We start from the raw sequence: 25794 nt of genomic DNA on the forward strand, positions 1-25794 counted from the left end.
CAATTTTTCCACTAAATACTCAACTTTGAAATGAGGCAGTTCGTGGTAAGAAGTAAGAATACATCATCAAATTGAGCATTTACTTACGTCGCTCCTCGACTCTTATGATAGTTTAATACCTATTCGCGTAAATAAAACAAATTATGCAAATTTTAAAACATCTAGGTTTGAAAAAAATATGAGACACTTCAAGGCTGAAAACGATACATCACAAAACAGCGCTCATAAAATGAAAATAAATTGGTAATGCAATTTGTAGCGACGAAAGATCTACGAGCAATTTTGATGACATCTTCGAACAATTCAACTTTTTCACCTTACGTCATACATACCCATATATCTTTTACAATGTAACTTGATGCTCAGAAAAGCACATTTTAGTATTTCAACAGTCGCGAATTCACTCGCGATAAATACCGCTTAATTCGATTTTTTCAAGTGACAAAATGGTCGAAAAAGTGGTTGTTACTGTAAAAGAAAGAAAAATTAGGGGTATTAAACAAACATCCAAGTTTTCTGGAACAGAATTCTATTCTTTTTTTGGAATTCCTTATGGACAGCCACCTATCAACACACTCAGATTCAAGGTATTCTACAATTCCTACATATCCAAGATCAGATATTTTTTGGTCCCTTCTTTTTTAAGGCACGTTGATTTTCAAAAAAAAAAATCATTTTTTTCAAATTCTTTTATTTTTAAAAAATTTTTATGACAACTTTAGAAATTTTCGAAATTTTATTTGAAGGCACTGCGAGCTCCCGCATGCCCTCACAAAAAAGTACTGTCCTAGATTATATACCTAATCAAACTAGGTGTACACAAATTATATAAATCAATTGCACATAAAGGATCCAATAAAAGCAAAACCTTGGAAAGATGTAAAGGACGCCACCATTGAAAAGGAAGGCTGCATACAATTTTCCTTGTTAACTTACGAGCTCATGGGAACAGAAGACTGCTTATTTAATAATATTCACACAACAAAAGTAGGTACTCATTTTTGTCTACCTGTTTCAAGTGCCAAAATTAGTAGGTACCAAGTATTCAAATTTCTGTAAATTATTTGATTTCATCATTTATACAGTTACCACGAAATAACGAAGCTCTGAGACCAGTAATTGTCAACATTCATCCAGGAGCCTACAGTTTTGGATCTCCTCAAACAGAATTCTATGGATCACCAGAATTTGTCATGCATAACGATATCGTATACGTCTGTATTTCATACAGATTGCATATCTTGGGTAATTTGACACATAATACGACTATAATCATGAAAAAATAAGAAAAATTTCAAAAATTAAATAATATCCTTATCCAACACTTAGAGTTAGTAAGGGATGCAGGTATCCAAAACAGAGAAGCATTTCAAATGACCTATGTAGAACTTCAAGTCACAAATTTTATTTTTCAAGAAATACATACTTTGACCGGGGGGGGGGGTACCGGATTTTTTCAAGCGAAAAGCTGATCAATTTTCCAGGAAAAGTTTATTAAAAACTGAAAAATGAAAGAAAATAATTATAATGATCAAAGTTTGATTGAAAAATAGGGGAGGAGACAACTCAAAATTAAACTGGAAAACACGTATTTGGAGAAGACTGTTGAACAACGTGTTTTTGAATTCGGATAATCTCGTAGTTCAAAATTTTAGATGGGCTAAATATAAATTTTGAAAATTTCAACGAAATTTGAAGTAAATACATAACATTTTATATCGTGATGTATTTTTGAACATTACTGTGTTGAGTTGAAATTTTCCTGTAGCAAATTCTCAGACAGTTTTATCAAAACCAAATGTACAAGCACATGCAAAGAGCAATTTATTTGGCCCAATTTTATGATTTTTTGTTAGTATTTTCACGCTCAATATTAAAATTTTAGATCTTTTGGTACATTTTTCAGGTTAGAACGGTACCTATCATAATATTCTTGACAAAAAAAAAAAAAAAAAAAAAAAAGTAGGTAATCTTTTGTATTTTATCTTACAGGATTTTTAAATCTGAAATTGAAGGAATGTGCAGGTAATCAAGGAATCAAAGACATAGTCCTATCGCTGCGATGGATTAAAGATAATATACGATCTTTTGGTGGTGATGCAGACAACGTAACATTACTTGGAAGCAGCAGTGGTTCTGCACTAGTGCACATTTTAATGCTATCGCCTTCAGCCAAGGGTACCTACTGCAAATTTAATAAAATTGACCAACATTTTATCCAACCCTAAAAGAGTCGATTTTCGATGACTACATAGGTTTGTTTCACAAAGCTGTCTTGATGAGCGGGCATTTAACTCACTCAGTATCACCTTACCGAAAAACCAATGAGAACTATGCTCAAGAAATGGCAACAAATATTGGTTACGATGGAAACCTTCAAGATGGTAAAAAAATATTAATGTTTTTAAAAAAACAAGAACCGGTGATTTTGATTGAAGGATTTAGACGATGTCAAAATGTTTTACATCAGGTATCTAAATGAAATGAACTAATTGTAGTTTATAAAATTACGTGACCAATTTACTATATTTCAGTAAAATTAATAGACGATCGCTCCCATCGTACCGATGTGCGTATTTAACCCAACACTCGATCAAGGGGGAATTCTACCAGACTTGCCAGAAAATCTGATTGAATCAATGACACGAATACCAATCATAATAGGATTTTCACAAATCGAATCTGTAATGGGGTTTATTCGTGAGTTGACTAACAAGTTCCTGATTCTTAGAATTTTGTTTTTTGTTTCTTTTTTCAATGATAATCCATCACGGCATGGCACAATGTAGGGAGTCTCAGACCACTAACGGAAAAAAACTTTAAAAATTCTCTGCGTCAGAATTGTTTCGGTTGGGGATACCACTGCAGCGACGACGACATTCAATCGATCTACAAAGAAGCAGAAACATTCTATCTAAACGGACAACCAGTTGAACAAGCACCACTGCCCATCAAAATGAACGAAAGTGTGCGATTGACTTCTGCGATTTTTCAGGCCATTGATACAGAATATTTTAAATCAACAGATTCAGACTGATATATCAATATCTGATATTTACAATACAATTATTAATCCGATATCGAAAGACTTGCCATCTTCAGTGTTCGTTTATAAATTTGAATTCGAGGGGAATATTCATTCAATGAATACGACATTGAAAAACATGATTGATGAACCGATCAAAGGTGGGTCGACAAAAATTCATCATCTTTGCTTTAATACGAGAATATCAAACAACAAGGTGAATTGCTATTGTTTTTGGGGACGTGCCATGGCAGTGACTTTTGCTATTGGAATCGCATGGGTGATCCTAGAGACAAAGAAACTCGTAAAATGGTGGAAACGTTCACAAAACTCATTACAACTTTTGCTGAAAAAGGGTTTGAATATTGAATAAGCTGCCACTTTTGGTGACTCAAAAATGAAGATCATTCGTAAGACTTGAATTCAATATTTTTTAGAGATCCAAATTATGAAAATTGTTTGGTTAAGTGGAAACCATGCACACTAGAGGAGCCATGTCATCTGAGCATAAATCAGCCTATGGTAATGGTTGATGGTAAATTGAACAACGACAGGTTGGAATTTTGGGAACGAATACAGGAGAAATACAAAGCCAAAGAGTGATTGTGATAATGCGTGCATTTTTCTTCTAAAATATGGTCAATGTAAAATATAAAATTGTATCCCCCTCATTTCACTATAAGGTTATTTTTTGAAAAAAATATTTACTGTATTTAATAAGATGACCTATAATTTGTAACAAGGCATCTTTCAACTCCAAAAGAATAAGTAGGTAGTCGAACAAAAGCAATGTTGCCACAGCAAAACTCGACGAAGAGAAATTCCATCAATTCATTTTTTGTACTTATATCTATCTATACTTAGCAAGTAACAAGCAATTTTTCCACACACGAACTTTTATTACCAACACGAGGCCAAAAAAAAAGTATGTACAAATTGAAAGTCACGCTTTCTGACACAATTATTTTCCTTGAATCCAAGTATAAGCGTGCGTAAAATGCAATGTTGCTGACCATTATCACGACGAGTCAACCAGCGAGAACCAGAACATGCTTTGTGCCACCTTAAGTCTAAAGTAATCAGGAACGTACACCGCATGACGTAAAATGTAAACTTTTTTTCGTTAGCTCATAGGAACAGGGTTTTAAAATACTTCGAATTACCTGCTCATAGCAAATTTTGAGGCAGTGTTATTTTTATTCGTGCGACTAATTTTTTTTTTTTTTTGAAAATGTCTGAAAATACGATTATAACCGTAAATGAAGGCCGAATTCGAGGAATTAAAAAATTCTCCAAGTTTTCAAAAACAGAATACTATTCTTTTTTTGGAATAAGGTACGGAAACCCACCTGTAGGCATTCTTCGATTTCAGGTAATCTCGATAAGATTATAACCCATAAACTATCAAAATAATAGGTTAATTTTGAATTACACGAACAGGATCCGGTGAAAACTACCCCATGGACGGATATTCTTGACGCGACGAGTGAAAAAGAAGGTTGTATTCAATTCTCAATGCTGACTCACAAATTTTTGGGAGCAGAAGATTGTTTATTTAATAATATCCACATACCGAAGGTACATACATCACATTTGAATATTACCCTGAGCGTGAATTTGAATCAATACCATTGCTCTAATCATCAACGTACCGTATTATTGTACCTACTTAGATACCTCAAAAAAACGAAGCTCTCAGGCCAGTAATTGTCAACATTCATCCAGGAGCATACAGATTTGGTTCTCCACATACGAGTTTTTACGGATCACCCGAATTCATCATGCATACCGATGTCGTATATGTTTGTATTTCATACAGATTACATATTTTGGGTGAACAACTAATTCGCTGAAAAATGTCAAAAAATCGGCGCTATAAAAATAAAAAAATTATGTGTGATTTTTTTTGTAGGATACCTGAATTTGAATTTAGAGGAATGTTCGGGCAATCAAGCCCTTAAAGATATAGTTCTATCGTTGCAATGGATCAAAAACAATATACGATCATTCGGAGGCGATCCAGATAATATAACATTGCTTGGAAGTAGCAGTGGATCAACACTTACACAGATGTTACTCTTATCACCTTCAACTCAAGGGAAAGGTAAAATTTATTCGTGATAAATAAATAGCTATCTAATTTATTCCAAAGCTTCATACTTTTCTTAAAAAGCCAACTTTATGATAGGTCTCTTCCATAAAGCTGTATTAATGGGTGGACACTTGACCAATCCCGTATTACCTCATCAAAAAACAAATGAAATTCACGCACGCGAAATAGCAAAAACTTTTGGTTATGATGGAAATGTTCTAGATAATGAAAAAGTATTAATGTTCTTAAGAAAGCAAAAACCTCTATCATTGATTGAAGGATTTAGACGCTGTGAGAAGAATTTACATCAGGTAATGAACAATAACTTTCTGTGACACCATATCAAGAAAATATTAAATTGTTTTAACAAGGGAACCGGTTGAACTATCACAACCCCAATTGAACAAGAATTTGATCGGAAAAATATGTGTTTTGAACTGACAGAACCCTATTAGAACCAGATCAAATTAGCTCAAAAAAAGATGTGCTAAAACTCCCGTAACCAAAATTTCAGAACCTTGGTAATACCTACTCACTGGATTGTTGAAAGATTAAGAAATTAAATTCAATTATTTTTGATAATTTTCATAACCAGACAAAAAGGGATCCAAAGAGGATCCCAAAATATACCATTGGCCAAAATTTCAGGCGATGAAATTCGCTTTTCGAGTTTTAACAAATTTCTGAAAATTCAAAAGCAAAAATTCGAAAAAATCAAAATTTCAGCAAATTGACATAGAAACCTGAAATTTGGTTTATACCCTATTTTGGACTTCTCGAGCAGATTGGAGACGGTTTCAAACCTTCTAGAGCCTCGAGCGGATTTTGATTTTTTTCAATTCTTCAAACATAATCACTGCACTGGAGAAAACGTCGGATTTGAAGCAGCCAAAAAATATTATGATAATACGCGCGAAAATCGAACGAAAGAGTCGCAAAGATGAGTAAGAGTAAATTCCGAGTTTATACATGCTGAATTTCATTTTCACTCTATTTACAACGTTTTTTCGAAACCTGGAGGAACTAAAAATCCGCTGGAGGCTCCAGAACCGTTCGAAACCGTCATCAATCGACTTGGGAGGTCGAAAATAGGGTATAAACCAAATTTCAGATTTCTAGGTCAATTACTCGTAGATAAAATTTTGGTTTTTTAAAATTTTTGTCCAAGTTTGAATTTTTAAAATTTTTTCCAAAACTCGAAAAATGAATTTCAGCACCTGAAATTTTGGCTAGTGGTTTATTCTGGAGTCCTTTTTTAATTCCCCTTCGCACGGTTCAAAATTTTTTGTGCCGGTTCGGATCTGAGGATTCAGATCCCAAAAATGAATAGCCTACTTGGATATTTGAACTCAACAACTTCTCAAATTAGTGAGAATGTCTTATCGTACCATATGTTCATAATTTTTCATTTTCTCCCAAATATTGAGTATGGGGAACGAGGTGGCCAGTTGGGAGCTGTACCTCTCTGAAAAATGAGTTATGTATTGAACCTCAATTATTTCAAAAAACTAGAGAATGAAATGACACGTCACACGTCAATACTTATTGAAGACACTAGTGAGGAAGGGCCAGCTAGAGGGATGTCATTGCGTAAATACGCCATCATTTTAATTTTTACAAATTATCAAAAGAAGAAACCCCGCACAAGTTCAAAATTTATCACTATTCATAATTTATTCAAAAACCAGAATGTTTTCATATCATAGTATGAAGTAGGTACATACTTAGATAAGCAGAAATATGCACTTACCGATAGATTTTCTCTCCTGTTCTATAGATATTTGTATTTTTCTGAACTTCATTTTTTCGGCATCTGCCATAAAATTTCTATAATTACATCCGCATCAGAGTTGAATAAATGCAATCCTGAAAACACGAAAAAGGTTCAATCATTAGAGGGTGTTTTGCCAAATATGTAAAACACAACTGAAAAAATATTTTGCACAAAATTGAGATTTTTTTCATTATTTTTCAGAGCATAGCACCAGTCATTCCAATTTGTGTATTTAATCCATCACTCGACCAAAATGGAATTTTACCAGACATGCCTAAAAACTTGATCGAATCAATGGCACGAATACCAATCATGATTGGATTTTCGCAAATCGAATCAATTATGGGCTTTGTTCGTAAGTTGATCAACGTGTATTTTTGTCAAAAGAATTGTTGAGGAAGATATAACGTACCTACATTAAATTAATTGAATAACAAACTTCATTACTTAAATTAGGAGGTCTTAGACCATTAACAGAGAAAAACTTCAAAGGTTCTCTTCGTCAGAATTACTTTGGTTGGGGATATCATCTCAGCGACGAGGACATTGAATCAATTTACAAAGAAGTGGAAGAATTTTATCTCAATGGTCAACCACTTGAAGAAGCACTCTTATCCACCAAAATGGATGTAAGTACATTTGTCTCTAATTGTCGGTTGAAGTTACAAACTACGTATTAGGTACCTACTTATTTAAAATCAACAGATCCAGACTGATATAGCGCTATCTGATATCTATGAAACAATCATAAATCCACTATCAAAAGATCCATCTTCATCAGTATTCGTTTATAAATTTGAGTTTGAGGGAAATATCTTTTCTAGTAACACCTCAATAAAGGACAAAATTGATGAACCAATCAAAGGTAGGTATGCTTAAGAAGAAAATCCATTCCCGTTTGCATAACTGTACTCACGCAATCGGATATAAATTATTATCATTTTCAGGAACTTGTCACGCTAGTGATTTCTGCTATTGGAATCATTTCGGAGACCCACGGGATGAAGATGCTCGCAAAATGGTGGAAACTTTTACGAGACTAGTAACTACATTTGCAAGAAAAGGGTATGAATGTAAATGATCGTATAAGCATAAATTGCACTCAAAACCAAGTTAGTAAATAAACTTGAATAATTTGCAGAGACCCAAATTATGAAAATTTGCCTTTCAAGTGGAGATCTTCAGTCCCAGATAAGCCATGTTATTTGAATATAAGCAACTCACTGACGATGGTCGATGGTAAATTGAACAATGACAGAATGGAATTTTGGGAAAGGATACAAAAAAAATACGAAATTGGATTATGATAATTAACAAAGATTTGCACTTTTTTCGATGTTGTATTTCTAAAAAAATATACCTGATTTACGAAACGTTTTTGTTATATTTTTCATGCATAAATTTCTTTTATCATCATATGGACGTTGCATTTGCTTCCAATACTTAAAACACGTTAAACCAAGGGAAAAAAAACTAAGATTACATGAGAGATATGGAAGAAAATTCCTGATCACAAAAATTGTAGCACCAAAGAATTCCAAGAAAACTTTTCACGAAGCGATAAAATTCTTCCTTTACTGGTAAATTCGACATAACAGATAACTGCAGTATCGCTGAAATTTTTCCGTCAAGCATTCACGTTCATTATTGAACTCCCTCGAGTTCAGAAAGAAAAGTGAAAATGTCTGAAAAAATATTGGTAACTGTGAATGAGGGGCAAATTCGTGGAATCAAACAATTTTCAAAGTTTTCTGCAACAAAATTTTTATTCTTTTTTTGGAATACCTTATGGAAAATCTCCTGCAAACACACGTCGATTCACGGTAATAGCAGATGCCAAAAATATTATGCAATCGTACATACTTGTACATGTGATGCACAGCAAAGTAAACGTAAGTAAATAACTCATCTGTAGACTGTTAATAATCAACTTGAATTGAACAGGATCCTGTGAAAGTAACCCCATGGAGGAATGTTCTCGATGCAACAAGTGAAAAAGAAGGTTGTGTCCAATTTTCATTGCTCCATTACGAATTTATGGGAACAGAGGATTGTTTGTTTAATAACATCCATGTACCAAAGGTATCTACGACCGATCTTTTTTTTTCAATTAACATTTAATCAGAGAAACAGGAGCAGTAGCACTGAGTAGGTATGGCGAAAAAACCCAATTAAAGGAGGAAAATCAGCAGACAATATAGATGTAGAGCCTCAGTTCATGTTTCTCACATCGCACCATTTTTTGAGGCTCCGGGCTGAGGCTAAAATATTAAAACAAATTATCACAATTGACAGCTACCTTGCAAAAAAGATATTCTGAGACCAGTAATAGTCAACATTCACCCAGGAGCTTATAGCTTTGGTTCACCACGGACAGAATTCTATGGATCTCCTGAATTCATCATGCACAACGATGTCATATATGTCTGTATTTCCTTCAGATTGCATATTCTAGGTGATTAATCTCGTAGCTACCTAGTTATATTTATGCAATGAACAGAATGATTCTTACCTTTACTTTTTATCATTCAATTCACTTTGCAGGGTTTTTGAATTTAGGACTAAAAGAATGTTCAGGTAATCAAGGCATAAAAGATATAATTCTTTCACTCCAATGGATTAAGAGCAACATACGATCATTTGGAGGTGATCCAGAAAATGTGACTCTGCTGGGAAGCTGCACTGGAGCTATGATCATACATGCTCTAATGCTATCACCTTCAGTCAAAGGTGTGAATAAATTCTTTTAAAAAAAATAATATTAAAATGTTCAAAAATTTAAAATTGTAAGCAAAGAATTTGCAAAATATGCAGGTTTATTTCACAAAGCGGTTTTGATGGGTGCGTATTTGACCATTCCAAACGTGATTCAACAGGAAAGTAATGTGAGTCATGCTCAAGAAACAGCAGTGAGTCTCGGTTACGATGGAGACCCTCAAGATCATAAAAAACTGTTGACATTTTTGAAAAAGCAAGAGCCTCAGTCATTAATTCATGGGATAAGGCAACGTCAAAAAGTTTTACAAGAGGTAATCATGTACAAGATAAAGTCATGTTTTCAAGTAACTACATAAGGAAGGCTGTTTCGCAAAAAATAATTATGCCAAATGAGTAGTATTCAAAAGGACGCCTAGGCATACTCAATGCGCCCAAGGGTATTTTTGACCCCTCCGTTTGAGGCTCGAACTCAGTTTTGAGGCTATCCGAGTCAAGCTAGCTCCGTTTCAAAGTACTAATAAAAAATAAAAACTGTGTTATGACGTCATGCGCACTCCATCCAACCACCAACCAGTTCTGTGTGCTGCTACTGGTTCCAAAACGTGCTACATAGAGTGCGTTCCAGCAGCAGCAGCACACAGCAACAACCAGTCAGCTGTTTTGTAGTGCTTCCATTTTCCGCCACATAGAGGGTGCTTTGGTAGTTGTCATTTTTTTTTATTTTTTTATTTTTTTTTTTATTCAAGATGACAATTGTAATTATTTTTTTTTTTTCATTAATTGATGGAAGGAGAAAATTCTTTTTCACATCGTTGGTGGGAGGGAAAATATTATTATTTTTTTTCAAGAGCAGTTATTAGTTGTATACCAATTAGGTACAGTGAACAGTGCAGTTGTGTTTTTTCAACAATTGTGAATTTTTTGTTCTTGTTGTTTTAAATTCAATAATGGGAACTGATAATTTCACTTTGAAATTAATTAATGTTAATAGTGAAAATTTGCAAGAAACTTTGCATGAAATTGAAAATTTCAAAAATGATATTTTGAAAAAATATGATCGTGAAATATTATATATATTTGTGAAAGATTATTTAACAAATGCTAGTTGTGATTGTCTTCAATATGCTTATGTTGATCAATTGAAAAAAGAAACAATAGATATTTTATTTCAATTACCTAAATTTGATTATGATGATTGTATAGATGTACATGTAAAAATTTTGCCCAGTACTGAATTTTTTAATATGTTTAAAAATGAATGGATAGATCCAAAATTGCAAAAATTGGAAATTTCTGAAGAAAGGGAATGGGTAATTAATTTATTAAATGAAACAGGTCAGAAAATGAATGTTGATGTATTCAATAGTTTATTTGTTGGTGAAGATCAATGTTTTTCTAAAACTGTCATTGGTGGAGAACAGTCTGTAATGGAATATTTGATAAACTGTATTAATTACATATTGAAAAGTGTTGAAGAGGAAGAGGTGGAGGAGGAGGAGGAGGAGGAGGAGAAGGATGAAAACCAGATATAATATTTTTGAGTAGCAATATTTTGATAATATAAAAATACATTGTATTCAGTTAGTTCATTTGTGGGCATGTTTGTGTATGGTCATTTATTACAATTTGTTTTTTTTTATGACTAGTATAGCATTGTGAAGTGGTTTAAATATTTTTCAAGAGTTTTTTCATTCTGTAAAATGATACCTGTACATCATTTGTTTAAAAATGATCATATTTTATACATGGAAATTATTGAATGGAACGAATGGGAAAGAGAAACATGGAGTTTTTTTGTACCATATGATCCAAAGAAGGTTTCCCGAAAAGTACGCAAACGTTTACAGAATTTTATAAATACCTCGAATCATTTTCGTGTTGGTCAAACTTGCATGACAAGAAAAATGAGAAATTTCCTAATGTGTAGAAATCAACATGAAAATACTAAGTTTATGAATCGATATAATTTACGGGGACGAACAATTTTAACAGACAATATTATTTTGAAATTCATGAATTTACCTGCATCATTTGTATCTGAAGATGAACAAGAAGGAAACAGTAGTAGCTGTGAGGAAGACAATGATTTACAATACACAGCCGAAGATTTAGGTCTAGATAGTTATTGGTATAAAGGTAACATTAAATTTTCACCATATGAAAAGTGGACGTTGATTAATGACTCTTTTTAATCTTTATAACAATGATGTACAAATATACCTACCAATCTACTTACTTAATTACAAAGATGTAAGTTAATAAAATATTGTAATAAAAATTTATATTTTTATTGAGTCAGTTTTTTTTTTATTACAAGTTGATAATTATTGTATAGGTAATAAAAAAAGTGAAAAATTAAAAGAGAAGGTAGGAGATGAAAACTGTACTGTACTGTACACTGGCATACAATGTTGTACATCATACATTGTGCAGTTTTCAGTTGTTAATATCACATTTTCGTGCTCGTTGCAGTGTTTTATTTTTTTTGTTCAAGTACAAAAATTAATATTATTTAAGATGACTTCTGATAATTCAAAAAAATTCACTGCTTGTTTCATCAGAATAAGAATGATCGATTCCCGACTAAGCATGGAAGATTTGAATGAAATACTTAAGCTGTCCATATTTCGAGAATATGCTGGAGTAAAAGTACAAGAAACAGTAAGTACCCAACAATTTCATTTTTAAAAAAATGATGAATTACCTATTTTTTTTCCTTTGATTTTGAATAAAATTTTCATTTTTGAGTAATATTTCAATTTCAAGTATCTACCTAGGAATCAATTTTTAAAGTGTTTTTTTATTTTATTTTTTAGAATCATGATACTAGAACAATGGTTCTAGGATTTCCATTTATGATTAGTGCAGATAAATTGGCAAATCTGATCACACAAAAAACGGGGCTCCCAATCAACATCATGATAAAAATTACTAGAGATTCAGATTACGAAGATGATGATATTTCAAATGCGATACAGAGATTGCTTATTAAGTATCGTAATAATGACAATGGAGCTGGTGGATCAGGTGAAGGTGAAGATGCATTCATGACTGATGCTTGATTTTATTTTTTCATTTTTTTTTTAAAAAAAATAAATTTGAATTGAATAATTATAAGTTTTTTTTCCAAGTAAAGCAATTTTTCATTGGGAAATAGGAGGAAAAGTATAATTGTATATTAAGAATGTAAGAAATTTACATTAAGTTGTGTTGTAAGAAAAAAAATAAACTTATTAAAAAAAAAAAAACTTGTATTTTATTCAGAATATTTACAATATTTGTTTTACATTAGAAGTGTGAAGTGAATTATAGGAGAACAGGCGATCATAAATAATCATACAGTAAGCAACTGTATTTGCTGGTATGTTGGTATTACAAGTAAAATCTAGACGAATATTCATTGGAGCTATACCACTAGCTTCAATAGTATCTTTTTGCTTGGAACAATTAAACACCACCATTGGAATCGGATAAGTACCATCAAAGAAATCATTGGAGGAAAAATAAGTTTCTGGGTAAGGTTTTTCATAATAAGAAACTTGAAATTCCGCAAACATTTGATAAAGCAATTCACGTAAATTGTATGTATAATTCAAATTTGGAGCTTCATAAGGATAAAGTTGATCATTTAAAGATAGTCTGATGGTTTGCAAACCAATTGGATCTAATATTGAAGGGTTAGCAGAATAACTGTTTCGACGATTTGTTTGAAAAACAACTACTACATATCTTGGTTTCAATAGAGAATGAGTGGTTTTAATAGTCCAACTTACTGAGGTACTTTGAGGTAGTGTGGGGTATTCAAAAAGATCCCAAGTTCGAAATTGAATTTCAATTGGTCGATTTTCTTTAATTATATTGAGTAGTTTTATACGAGTGAAGTCTGAGTATTTTAAAATTGGTACTTTCCATGAAATTTCAGCTAGCGAAATAGTAGGATTCACATAGGTTATGTGAGTATTAGCAGCATCAGCTGCAGCTCCAGTATGAATAAATACGTTACTATCATCTCTAGAACGAATTAAAATCAAATCTTGTACTGAATTAATTATTGGATTTTTGTAATCTTCACCAAATCCCATCAACATGTAAAAAGGGATATAAACTTGAAAGTAGCCACTACTGCTAGCCTTATATGAATTGTACGGAGTTGTACTATGTTGAAATCCACAAGATTCTAAATATTTCGCATTTGAATATGATTTTGTTAGGTAAGATTTTATAGTAGTGGTAACACCTGGGTTGAGTGTACGATCGATAACATGTCCATTCAGTTCGTAGGAAATGCTATTAAATAAATTCATTAGTGCATTATAGGGCATTTGATGGACATATGTAGTGCTGTTATTTCTTTCAATTCGGCCAGCAATGTATAGGTATGAACGATGAGGTATGGATATAACATCTTTACTATTGATAGAAATTCGTATTTCATCTCCATATGTCATGCTTGGAGAAAATGGTTTGTATGTAATATATTCCCATTGTTCAATTGAATTATCAAATTGAGTTGGTTGTAAAATATCATTAATATGCTTACTTGTCATTTTTTTTGATTTAGTGTGGTAAATATGTGATTAATTATGACGAGATCGGGGTTTTATTCCAAGTGATTTCAAAAATTTCAAGTTGACTTGAGATAATTTTTTTGGTTTTGTTGATTGAGAAGGTGTTTGATAGCTACGAGGATGACGACCACGTTTAGAAACAGCAGGCACTTTAATTTTATTAATTTTTTTCAATGAAGATCTCACTGTAGGCTGCTGTTGCTCTTGGTTAATATGAGTTTTATTATTATATACAATCATGAGAGAAATTTTGAAATTTCACGTAAATGAAGTACAATGGTGAAATAACCAAAATCACGAACTGTATCTGTTGGATGGTAGCGAGTTATTGTGAGACTGAATCGCTGAATAATTTTTTCCCTGTCTGTATTTTCGTAATTTGACGCTAAAGGAAGGTAAATTGGGTATCTAGGTTCTTCTTTGACTAGACGTACAGGATGTGATGTAGGATGTGAATTAAAAACAAAGGAGTAGAGTATGTTGGTAGACTTTTCGTTTCTATAACAACAATGAGGAGAAATCAAATCACACCTTATATATATAGTTTCCATGTTGACCCTATTTTCAGAGGACTGAGTTGATGTAGGAAGACCTGTAGGTACTTGACGTTTAGTTCGTTTTTCAGGAAATTCACAGTATTCTCGACCTTCTGCATCAATTTTTATTTCCTTACCAGCACACTCATCTTCTTCTTCTGTTTTTGTTTTTTGGGAGTTGTTAGAATTTTTTATTGATTTTGTATTGATAATAGGCGCATATTCTTCAACTTTTTCAACTGTGCTTTGATAGACAGTTTTTTTTAGTAGAGATTGTGATGGTGGAAGTGGAGCGGGGTTATTATTTGATGTAAATGTAGGTGTATTATTTACATTTGTACCATTAGCAGTAGTGGTGAGAGGAACATTTCTTCCTTGAGAATTTGTATTTATTGGTGGAGGAGGAGCATTATTATTTGTATTTATTGGAGGAGGAGGAGGAGGAGGAGGAGGATTTCTTCTTTGAGAATTTGTGTCATTGTTGTTGGTATTATTTGTACCAGTATTAGTAGCAGGGGGAATAGGTGTTGGAATATAACCAGAAGAACTATTGGTTGTGAGAGGAGGTGAAGATGGTGGAGTTAGGGGTAAATTTCCATAACTGTCATCTCTGCCTTGTTCAGCATGTGAATCAAGGTATGTCAATGATATTAGAGCCAATTCGTATTTTTTATAAGGTTTTAAATAGATTGGAGGGTGAATTTTACAATCTATATTTGGAGTATTGTAATTAAGAACAATTCTTTGTGAATACATTTTTTTTTATTTTGAAATTTTGATTATAAACAATGTGAGTAAGAGTATATCATTACAATTGAACTAAAATTACATATCTTAACTTATTTATAGTTGAAAACTCAGATAAACCTGTTATTGATTGAAATACCAAGTCATAAAAAACCAAAATACTAATAATTTCAAATTCAATAATGCACATCCATCAGTGTGAAAATAGCATGATCCATATAGATGAGCAATGCCTGGATATTGTCGACGTAGCTCTCGAAATGTTGGAATATCTATGAATTCAGACTGCATTTCTTTTATAATAGTATTTCCTCTATTTTCCCAACAGTTGTTGTTGCTGCTACCTCTACTGTTACTGTTATAGGTATTGGAAGTAGAAAAACGTGTTGAAGATGATCCAATTTCTGGTATAAGTGAACTATTATCAATAATGTCTCTATTGTTGTAGAGCACACTATGCAGAAATTTGCATTTTTCAATTCCTTTCACATAGATCAACATTGGATTGTATTTTACAATTTTTTTTATGATTTCACACATTGTAATATCATATGGTTTTAATCCACAATTCCATGGAACATTCCCCATATTTCTCCATACCCATTCATTGCTGTTTTGATAAGTTGAATCAACAGTAGAATGCAAGTATGGAGGGAGTAAAATTTCATGAAGACTGAACTGACCATCTAAACTAAGACAGGCAATTTCTTTGACAATCACTTCGCGATTTACACCATAGTAATAATTAAAATCAATGAATAAAACCTTTTTTCCACCATTAATATTAGTTTTAAACGATTTGAAACACATGGTTTTTTTTTAAAGCTGATTCAATGTAAAAATTTTCAACTGATGAAGTATTCACCACTATTCCAACAAGTCGAATAAAAATTTTTCATCACGGATACCTGCTTATATACTTTTTTAGTTGCTAAGGTTTTAATTTGTGCTACAATCAAACGACAAATGGTGTCATCCAAATTTTTGAACAATTTCAATTTTTTGCATGATGTGGCAACAGTTGATACAATTTCCAATGTAAGAGTAGAAGGAGTAGTTTCATTTATATTCTTGAAAGATTTATTGTTTAATAAGAAATTGACTAATTGTGAAAATGCAAATTTTGCAAATAAATGATACTTATTCAAGGTTTCCAAGTGAACTGTCAACATGTCATAATAATGAATCAATTCTAAGAATAAACTTTGTGTCAAGATCATTGATTGAGTACTGTATGCTGTTCCTTCATAAATAATTATTTCTCCATTTTCAGAATTAAAATGTAATTTATACCTTCCAATTTGTTCATCTTCAATTTTCATATCTGGAAAACTGAAAAATTTCATAATTTTTTCATATTCTCCACGCATAAGTAAAAACCATTCGTCTGTGGAAATTGTCCATATAGCAGCATTATTTCCATTATTTGTTCGAAATGCAATCAGTATTATTGGTGAAAAATTCAAGTCACTCAACAAACCAGTTTCCACATAATAGTTTTCTAAACTAGTGAATATGTAGGATTTTAAAATCATAATAATTATTTGAAAAAAAATTAATAACTTCACATTAACCGAACAGAACAAAGAAATCTACTGCACTCTGTGAATATTGAAAAATCACTGATCATTTGTTTGTAGGTACAGCAAGTTTTATTTGGAAAATAAAAAGAATACAACCATCTCATACATCGAGTACAATTTAAAATTGAACCAATACAAAATTTCATATCATTTAATATCTACTCAAAGTAGTGGAATGTAGACATTTTTGTAAAATTTGTTCTGGATTCTTATTGACTTCAATTAAAAATTTTAAACATATGTGTCCGCAATTAACTGTGTTAGGTTTTTGCAAAGCTTCATGATTGTATAAAATTTTAGTATTTTTAAGATACTGAAAAAGTTCTGCAGGTGGCCCACAATTTCCCAAGGGATCCATGTATAGAGAAATGTTATTATGACGGAAAAAAGTCACCCAATGAGTACCAATACCGCTTTGACTATCCAAGTTGACAATTGCACATTCTTTTTTTCTTGGTTTTTTAGGCAATGAATCTCGTGAAAATATACCTCTGAAATGTTTAATTTTAAATTTTCTGACAAGAGATTCTAATTGAATTGAATCTAGAGGTTTGTTAGAAGAAGGTAATCTAGGAAATTTTGTTTTTTGCTTTCTGTTCGATAACATGATTTTATGAAACAATTTCTAATCCTAAACCTTTTTTATGAGGACGAATTAATAGATTTTTACCATCAATATAATGTATACCACTGCCTTGCTGAGCTTTATATTGATCTCTAACACTTTTAATATTTTTAATTGCATTTACAATTGATGACACACCTCCGACTAGTGTTCCAACGTGTGATAGAGCTGTTAATATTGGTATAAGTGGAATGGCACCTCCAACTTTGGGAAGTGGAATAATGCGACTAATACGTGGATTTTTATTCACCTTATACTTCTTAATAGCAGTTAATGAACTCTTTACCAGAGCTGATATATCCTTGTCCACCTTACTCCGTCTTGTTGATGCACTACGTTGTTTCTTTCCACTCACTGGGAGATGGGAATGACTGTGGTCTTCCTTCACTTTTTCCTTAATCTTCTGTACAAGCTGATTGAATGTAAGACCATCTCTAGATTTCACCTCTACAGTTGGTTGTTTTTCCTGGTTACCACGACCTCGATGGTGTGATTTCTTATTTGATTTGGAAGGATGACGGTGGTTATGTTTATTTACGTTTACACCTGCTCCTAGTTTACGCTTCAATTTCATTGCATTTGTTGTAAACCAAGCAGTTGCTCTTTCTGGTATGTTTGCATCTGCACTTATTACTCTGTCCCATGCTCTATTCTCAAGTTCTTGATCAGCTTTGTGACGATTTTCTAGATCGTGATAACGAGAGTAGGCAATATCATGTTGTCTTGCTGCTTCATCCAATGGATTTATACCTGAAATATTTTTTGCTAGTTTTTTTTCTAATTTTGTTCCTGGACCAAGATATCTATATCCTGGTACATGTAGCTCAAATGGAAGTTTATCTATGATTGTATTCAACAGTCCTTTACCAGATTGAAATTTTTTCCTTTTTTGGGAAATACGTTTACTACGATTTTTATTATGCATTAGAGGGGTGTGATATTTCACATTACTATACTATAAATAGGTATGCATACGAATGAAAATTTATATTTTATACACCTATATTTATACTTTTTGAATATATGATTGATTAAATATGTCGTCTATTGACCAGCAAGATTTCAAAGTAATTGAACAAACCATCAAACTACCAATAAACAAACCTATTTTTGAATCTAAATTGAACAATCCTAAGCAGAATTTTCGAAATATTCACGGACCTTTGTTCCCAGATTCAGTACGTGGGTTGGTGGTGGGGAAATCAGGGTGTGGCAAAACTAATTTAATGATCACATTATTACATCATAAAAATGGTTTAAAATTTGCAAATGTTTACCTAGTAAGTAAAAGTTTATATCAAACAAAATATGAAAAGCTCAGAAAAATATTCAAGCTAATTCCTCAAATTGGTTTATACTGCTACACAAATTGCAATGATTTACCTAGTCCTGAAAATTGTAAACAAAACAGTATTGTAATATTTGATGATGTCTCAGCGACTAATGAGGCAAATGAAAAATTGAGACAATATTTCTCAATGGCTCGTCACAAACAAGTTTCTTGTTTCCTACTATGTCAAAGTTATGCTAGAATCAGTAAATCATTAATTCGAGATAATGCAAATTTTATCATTCTATTTAGACAAGATGCATTAAATGTGAAACATGTGTATGATGATCACTTGAGTGGAGATAACATAACTTTTGAAAAATTCCAAAACATATGCAAATATGCCTGGAACAAAACTTCATTCGGATTTGTAGTAATTGATACAGAAAGAAACTTATATAAAGGGAAACTGAAGTGTTCATTCCATCATTTTATAATTTTAAAAGAAAGACGAACGTAGTGTAACAGTGTGTTTAATAAAAAAAAATCAAATCATCATGGCTACTACCACACTCCATCCATCAACTGATATTCAAGAGAACATCAATCGAGAAATTGCTGAAAAAAAAGAAATTGTAGAAATTGTGGGCAACATTAGACAAAAATATAATGATTTGAAAAATAGATCAAATGAAACTCAAGAACAACTACTACCACTGATACAACCTATAGCCAATATTGGATCAAGTTTAAAACAAGTTTTGGAAAAAAAGAAAAAATCTACCAAAAACATTGACGATAAAATCAGTACTCAAGTAGATAACAGCATATTGTCATTTCCTTCTCAAGGTGGACCAGACACTGAACCATTTGAAATACAGCAGTCAAATTCATTACCAAACGATAATGTCGAAGATGGAGATGAGGATGAACAATATATTAATTTATCTGATTCATTATCTTATCAGCAACAGTTTAATGATATAAATGAAGAAAATGCAGCAGTGTTGAAAGAATTACCTAACCTGAATGATATTTATTACGGATTGAAGTACAATGCAAGAGAAGATCAATTTTTAATTGGAAAGCAAAATGTAGCCATACCAGATATAAACACTCTGATAACAGCGGATTCCACTCAATATGAATTGACACCAGGTTTAAGATATTTATTGACTTGTCAACAAGTGAATCAAAATGAAAATTTGTACACACAACAAGATTTGGACAATTACAGAGATGTTATGATTCGAACAAATGCAGCTAGAAAAGTCAATAACACATGGAATAATATTACGGGAGGACGTGATAAATTTCAATTTATAAAAAGTCTTACAAGTGATCATCCTGATTATCAATCACCTGCTCATTCTCCCGTACATTTATCAACTACTCCATATTATACACCAACTAAAAATCCAGAAGATAGTTATGATACTGGACCAACATTACAGGTACCTTCTCAATCTTCCTACTTTGGATCATCTCACAAGAAAACAGGATCTGGTTTAGTGAAAAAGAAAAAAAATAGGAGAAATAAAAGTAATATAAATAAACGGACAGTCCGCCGAAATAAATCATTACTAGGAAATCATTTTCTTGTACCAGACCTCACACACCAGTACCAGTTAATTTACTTTGATGATCCTAATGAAATAGTTGAACGATTGAAATTATTATATGGTGAACAATTAGCTGGCAATACTTCAATTCAAATATCAAACGAAATTCAAGCCATACTAGAAGAATTACAAGAACGTAATATTTATTAATAATCTAAAGTGATGCCGAATTTGAAAGAAGATCTTATCAATCAACTGTACAGTCCAGCTAGAAAAAACTATCAACGAAAACGAGTAGAAATTCATTCATTGTATGATTTATATGCAGGGGATTTAATTGAAATGGGTCAATATAAAAATGTAAATAAAAATCATTCTTACATTTTAGTAGTTATAAATTGTTTTTCTAAAATGTTATTCACAGAACCTCTAAAAACTAAACAAGGCCTGGAAGTAGCTAAGGCACTTGAAAAAATTTTCATCAAAGCTAAACCACCAAAAAATTTTCATACAGACCATGGCACAGAATTTTGGAATCAACATTGTAATAAAATTTACAAAAAATACAAAATCAACCATTATAAAACATACTCTGTAATCAAAAGTTCAATTGTGGAAAGAGTAAATCGTACCTTGAAACAATTATTATTCAAAGAATTTGCCAAACAAGGATCCTATAAATTTTTACCTATACTCTCTGGCATTGTAGAAAAATATAATAATACAGTTCATAGAACTACTAAACATAAACCCATCAATGTGAATGAAAAAAATGAACAAACTGTGTTGAAAAATATTCTCAAAAGTACTGCTCCAAAAATTAATTTCAATAATCTAATGTCAGATAAATTCAAAATAGGTGACTTGGTGAGAATTAGTAAACAAAAAGGTGTTTTTGATAAATCATATCATCAGAATTGGAGCAATGAAATCTACAAAATTAGAAAAATTATCAAGACATCCTATCCTACTACCTATCTGTTACAAGCAATGAATGGAGAATCAATTACTGGAGCATTTTATCCGGAAGAATTAATGTTAGCCAGACATCCAGATGTACATTTAATAGAAAAAATTGTAAAACGTAAGGGGAATAAAATACGAGTTAAGTGGATGGGTTTACCTACCAGTGAGAATTCATGGATAAATGCTAAAGATTTAGTTAATTAAACTAATGAAACCATATGTGTGTTTTTTTTTTTCTAAATAAATATGTAAACCATTTAATAGAATTTCTTTTATTTGATATCTTAACAACATTTACAATTTATTTTCTAATACATTATTACATGCATAGGTAGGTAATTATTATTCAGTATTTTTTAAAAAATTTGAATCTGTTTGATTATGCACTATGTTGGTATCCTTTCTGATTTTTTCAACAGTTTCATCCAGCCATTTCAAAAAATCTTTAACTTTACGTATTTCGCCTCTTGATGAGGTTAGATCAAATTTTAAAATTCTTTTCAGTTCACTCTCTTCAATAAACTTGTGTTTGGAGGATCTGCATATATCACTTCCTTTACTGATATCATCTTTGATATCTTCCCAATTGAACACCCAAAGTTCATCTTCAATTTTGCAACGACATGTAGACATCAAATGCAGTAGAATATTTGTTTTCAAATAGATACAATCAATATTATCATCATCAATAAAAATATTCACACGAAATGATTTACTTTTTTGATTATGACATGAAATATCACTTTTATTTGGAAAATTATATGTTTCAACAATATGCATTTTACAAATTTTTTTTTCAATATAGTCGATTAAAAATGGTAGGTAAAACACAACCAACAGATTTCAATGACAAAACTTAACTGAAATTAATTCTACATTGATAAATTATTTTATAATTTATTTTACTATGAATCTGAACACTCAGACTCTGTTAACGATTGTTTTTCATCTTTTTTCTTCTGTTCTTCATCATCCATTTTTTTCTTTTTTGAAAGATCTTCAATATACTCAAGTACAGAATTCGGTTTTTTTCCAACACCAGCACTATCATCATTCTGATTATTATTATTTTCATCAGTAGATCCAAATCCGTTTTTTCCTCTTTCTGTATTCATTTCAATTTTCTATAAATAAATACAAAAAATTAAAAAAAGATTATTTAAAAAAATGAATGAATTTGAAAAATATACTCACATCACATTCAGTCAACTCTGGGAACATCACTTTTTCAATGATGATTTGAGCAATACGATCTCCTTTTTTAACCATATATTTTTCATGTGCATGATTGAATAAAATCACTCCAATATCTCCTAGGTAGTCAGGGTCTATTACTCCACCTAAGAAAATAAATAATTTTTAAAAAAATTTCTCAACTAAAAAAATAATAATTTAATATGCAATTTAATAATTTTTTTTCACCTCCAACAGTAATGAAATGATTCAAAGCTAGACCACTTCTAGGAGCTATACGTCCATAAGTTCCTTCAGGAAATAAAAATTGCAAATCTGTTTTTATCAATTTTCTACCAGCTGCCGGAACTTCATAATCATATGCACTAAATAATAAAAATAAATAAATTCATAAATAAGTTGTTATTTTTCTTTTGTTTCATTTTTGAAAAATAATTATAATAGAAAATACTGCATACCTGTACAAATCAAAACCAGCTGACATTTCAGAACCTCTTGTTGGAATAAAAGCATTACTAGATAATTTTGTGTATTTCAACATTTTTCAAAATGAAAAAATATTTTTCAATTGAATGAGAAATATGAAAATTGAAATTCTCAATTGTTGAAAAAAAAAACACCACAACTACACTGTTCACTACACTTGATTGGTATATACAACTAAAATCTGCTCTCTAAAACAAGGTGAAAGGAAATGTTCTCCTTCCACTAATTAATGAAAAAAGAAATAATTATTTTTACTGTTTCCCATCTCTTACACAAGAATTGAGGTTATGAGTAAAAAAAAAATAAAAATAAAAATAAAAAAAAATAAAAAAAATGACAACTACCAAAGCACCCTCTATGTGACGGAAAATGGAAGCACTACAAAACAGCTGACTGGTTGGTTGCTGTGTGCTGCTGCTTGCTGACTACTGGAACGCGCTCTATGTGGCACGTTTTGGAACCAGCAGCAGCACACAGAACTGGTTGGTGGTTGGATGGAGTGCGCATGACGTCATAATGCAGTTTTTATTTTTTATTAGTACATTGAAACGGAGCTAGCTTGACTCGGATAGCCTCAAAACTGAGTTCGAGCCTCAAACGGGAGGGTCAAAAGTACCCTTGGGCGCATTGAGGATGCCTAGGCGTCCTTTTGTATACTACTCAAATGATTGGACAAAATTTAGTGAATACCTTCATTCTGAGTTTAAGATTACCCCAGAAACATTTTTAGGTCTGAAGGTGCCCAATACCCTTGGAGGGAAGATATAGGTCTTCAAAGAGGAAATAAGTTTGAAAAAATGGTACAGTTTCGAAAGACGGCATTTGAGATTGTGGGTCGACCTATGCCATTGCTGTCGAAATCCAAGACCATTTTTATGATTTTACAGGCAAGTTAAAAATTTATTTTGAGGCGAACTGATGTTTTAAAAATTATGCCAAAACATTGAAACATAAATTTCTGAAACTGGAGGAGTATTTTGGAACACAAAGGTGACAATTTTTTGGTCATGATTGCCAATTTCAAAAAATTGACTAGAACAGCCAAAAACTTGTAAAAATTTTTGATACTCTGAAATTCGCAATAATGACCAAAAACTTGGCACCACTGCGTTCCAAAATATTTCCCCAATTTCACAAAATAAGAAATTAGCAAATTTTCAACTATACAGTAGATCTTCTATAAGTTGTTCCTAACACAGTTTGGGTACGAGCTAGAGCGAAAAAACTACGATTTTCAAAAACATCCCCTTGACCTGAAATTTTTCCTGAGTAATATTCAACTCAAAATGAGAGTCTACGCTAAATTTAGTTCACTTTTTTTTTTTAAAGAGTTGCCCTAACCTATATGTATAATTAATAACGTTATTTTTGATGACCACATTTGCCAGACTATGGCTCCCATACTTCCAATCGGTGTGTTTGGCCCATCACTTGACCAAGGGGATATTCTACCAGAATCGCCTAGAAAATTAATCGCAACAATGACTCGAATACCAATCATGATAGGGTTCTCTGAAATCGAATCTATTATGGGGTTCGTTCGTAATACTTCATTAGATGGCGGCGTATTGGGAGATCTCAGAACGCACACTGAGAGAAATTTCAAGACATCGTTTCGGCAGAATTGTTTTGGTTGGGGATACCATCTCGACGACGATGATGTTCATTTAATCAATACAGATGTTGAAGCATTTTACTTGGATAGACAACCCATTGAAAAAGCGCCATTATACACTAAAATGGATGTAGGTAGACAATATTATATTTTTATTTTGCAATTTTACTCTCTACAGGTACATAGGTACATATTTACTTTATGTAGAAATGGAATTGTACACCTTACATTTACTGTAGATTCAAACTGATATATTTATGTCTGATGCTTATGATACGGTGATAAATCCTGTAGCTGCGAATTTGCCCTCGTCAGTATATATTTACAAATTTCAATTCGAGGGAAATATACATTCAATGAACACGATTTTGAAAACTAGATTCACTGAACCATTAAAAGGTACTTGCAAAAAAAAGGTTACACTAAGTACGAGTAGGTAAGAATTGACTGGCAGTGAATTCATATTTCAACCCAATTTTCAGGAGCCTTTCACGGCAGTGACTTCTGCTATTGGAATCGTTTTGGAGATCCTCAAGATAAAGAAACTCATAAAATGGTGAAAAATGTCACCAAACTTATCACTACTTTCGCAAAAACCGGGTACAAAATCTTCACCTGATAATTAATTTTGCAAAAACCTAAGTACTGATGGTAAAAAACACATTTCCAGAGATCCAAATCATGAAGATTTTCCAGTCAGGTGGAAACCATCTACACCCGATGACCCGTGTTATCTGAGCATAAATAACCCATCAGAGATGGTCGATGGTAAATTGAACAACGATCGATTACAATTTTGGGACAATATAAAGCGGAAATACCGAACAGAATGATTTTTTTTTCAATTAAAAAAATTAATATTTTTTCTCGATCAAGTTTTTGTTTTCATTTTTATTCAACCTACCACCACACGGTCATCCTTGCCTTTTCCGAAAAAAATTTCGATCCAATTTCAACTCTGAATTCCAAAGTTTAATGGGGGCAGATTTCACGTTGATTTTCCTAGGAAAAATGACATGATAGACGTTTTCTA

The 25794-nt window shown here is 32.0% G+C and overlaps 4 protein-coding genes across 5 annotated transcripts; 3 read left to right on the top strand and 1 right to left on the bottom strand.

The window, feature by feature from the left end:
* Positions 1-24: 24 nt before the first annotated feature.
* LOC135833102 (esterase E4-like) lies at positions 25-3048 on the top strand. Its single transcript, XM_065346724.1, has 7 exons — positions 25-587; positions 850-987; positions 1086-1245; positions 1993-2178; positions 2256-2470; positions 2547-2700; positions 2790-3048. Exons 1-7 carry the CDS (start codon positions 447-449, stop codon positions 3035-3037), a joined length of 1242 nt encoding a protein of 413 aa, XP_065202796.1. The 5' UTR covers positions 25-446; the 3' UTR covers positions 3038-3048.
* A 78-nt stretch (positions 3049-3126) lies between these two features.
* Positions 3127-8256, top strand: LOC135833100 (esterase E4-like). Its single transcript, XM_065346721.1, has 11 exons — positions 3127-3381; positions 3463-4397; positions 4466-4603; positions 4699-4858; positions 4938-5129; positions 5214-5428; positions 7093-7246; positions 7348-7520; positions 7597-7756; positions 7839-7956; positions 8033-8256. The coding sequence occupies exons 2-11, from the start codon at positions 4257-4259 to the stop codon at positions 8196-8198; spliced, it is 1617 nt and encodes a 538-aa protein (XP_065202793.1). The 5' UTR covers positions 3127-3381; positions 3463-4256; the 3' UTR covers positions 8199-8256.
* Positions 8257-8518: 262 nt separating this feature from the next.
* Positions 8519-25630, top strand: LOC135833070 (esterase E4-like). 2 transcript variants are annotated; one of them, XM_065346687.1, is made up of 9 exons: positions 8519-8714; positions 8836-8973; positions 9187-9346; positions 9436-9621; positions 9688-9920; positions 24535-24891; positions 25001-25160; positions 25244-25361; positions 25432-25630. In XM_065346687.1, the coding sequence occupies exons 1-9, from the start codon at positions 8601-8603 to the stop codon at positions 25592-25594; spliced, it is 1629 nt and encodes a 542-aa protein (XP_065202759.1). In that variant the 5' UTR covers positions 8519-8600; the 3' UTR covers positions 25595-25630. The 2 variants fall into 2 exon arrangements, with proteins under 2 accessions (XP_065202759.1, XP_065202760.1); XM_065346688.1 differs by having other exon boundaries at positions 9706-9920.
* On the bottom strand, positions 22372-23422 carry LOC135842981 (deoxyuridine 5'-triphosphate nucleotidohydrolase-like). Its single transcript, XM_065360689.1, has 4 exons — positions 23119-23422; positions 22889-23025; positions 22661-22806; positions 22372-22590 (listed from the first exon to the last, which is right to left on the bottom strand). Exons 1-4 carry the CDS (start codon positions 23199-23201, stop codon positions 22372-22374), a joined length of 585 nt encoding a protein of 194 aa, XP_065216761.1. The 5' UTR covers positions 23202-23422.
* Positions 25631-25794: the final 164 nt, after the last annotated feature.

The sequence above is a fragment of the Planococcus citri genome, chromosome 1 (assembly GCF_950023065.1).
Source record: "Planococcus citri chromosome 1, ihPlaCitr1.1, whole genome shotgun sequence".
In the NCBI taxonomy this organism is placed as follows: domain Eukaryota; kingdom Metazoa; phylum Arthropoda; class Insecta; order Hemiptera; family Pseudococcidae; genus Planococcus; species Planococcus citri.

Excerpts from the sequence above, each read along its gene's own strand:
- LOC135833102 (XM_065346724.1), top strand. The coding sequence starts at position 447 with ATGGTCGAAAAAGTGGTTGTTACTGTAAAAGAAAGAAAAATTAGGGGT. Across the intron at positions 1,246-1,992 it reads ATACAGATTGCATATCTTGG|GATTTTTAAATCTGAAATTG; the intron begins GTAATTTGACAC and ends TTTATCTTACAG. Across the intron at positions 2,179-2,255 it reads GCTATCGCCTTCAGCCAAGG|GTTTGTTTCACAAAGCTGTC; the intron begins GTACCTACTGCA and ends ATGACTACATAG.
- LOC135833100 (XM_065346721.1), top strand. The coding sequence starts at position 4,257 with ATGTCTGAAAATACGATTATAACCGTAAATGAAGGCCGAATTCGAGGA. Across the intron at positions 4,859-4,937 it reads ATACAGATTACATATTTTGG|GATACCTGAATTTGAATTTA; the intron begins GTGAACAACTAA and ends TTTTTTTTGTAG. Across the intron at positions 5,429-7,092 it reads GTGAGAAGAATTTACATCAG|AGCATAGCACCAGTCATTCC; the intron begins GTAATGAACAAT and ends ATTATTTTTCAG.
- LOC135833070 (XM_065346687.1), top strand. The coding sequence starts at position 8,601 with ATGAGGGGCAAATTCGTGGAATCAAACAATTTTCAAAGTTTTCTGCAA. Across the intron at positions 8,715-8,835 it reads CAAACACACGTCGATTCACG|GATCCTGTGAAAGTAACCCC; the intron begins GTAATAGCAGAT and ends TGAATTGAACAG. Across the intron at positions 25,362-25,431 it reads ACTACTTTCGCAAAAACCGG|AGATCCAAATCATGAAGATT; the intron begins GTACAAAATCTT and ends ACACATTTCCAG.
- LOC135842981 (XM_065360689.1), bottom strand. The coding sequence starts at position 23,201 with ATGTTGAAATACACAAAATTATCTAGTAATGCTTTTATTCCAACAAGA. Across the intron at positions 22,807-22,888 it reads TCATTTCATTACTGTTGGAG|GTGGAGTAATAGACCCTGAC; the intron begins GTGAAAAAAAAT and ends TTATTTTCTTAG. Across the intron at positions 22,591-22,660 it reads CAGAGTTGACTGAATGTGAT|AAAATTGAAATGAATACAGA; the intron begins GTGAGTATATTT and ends ATTTATTTATAG.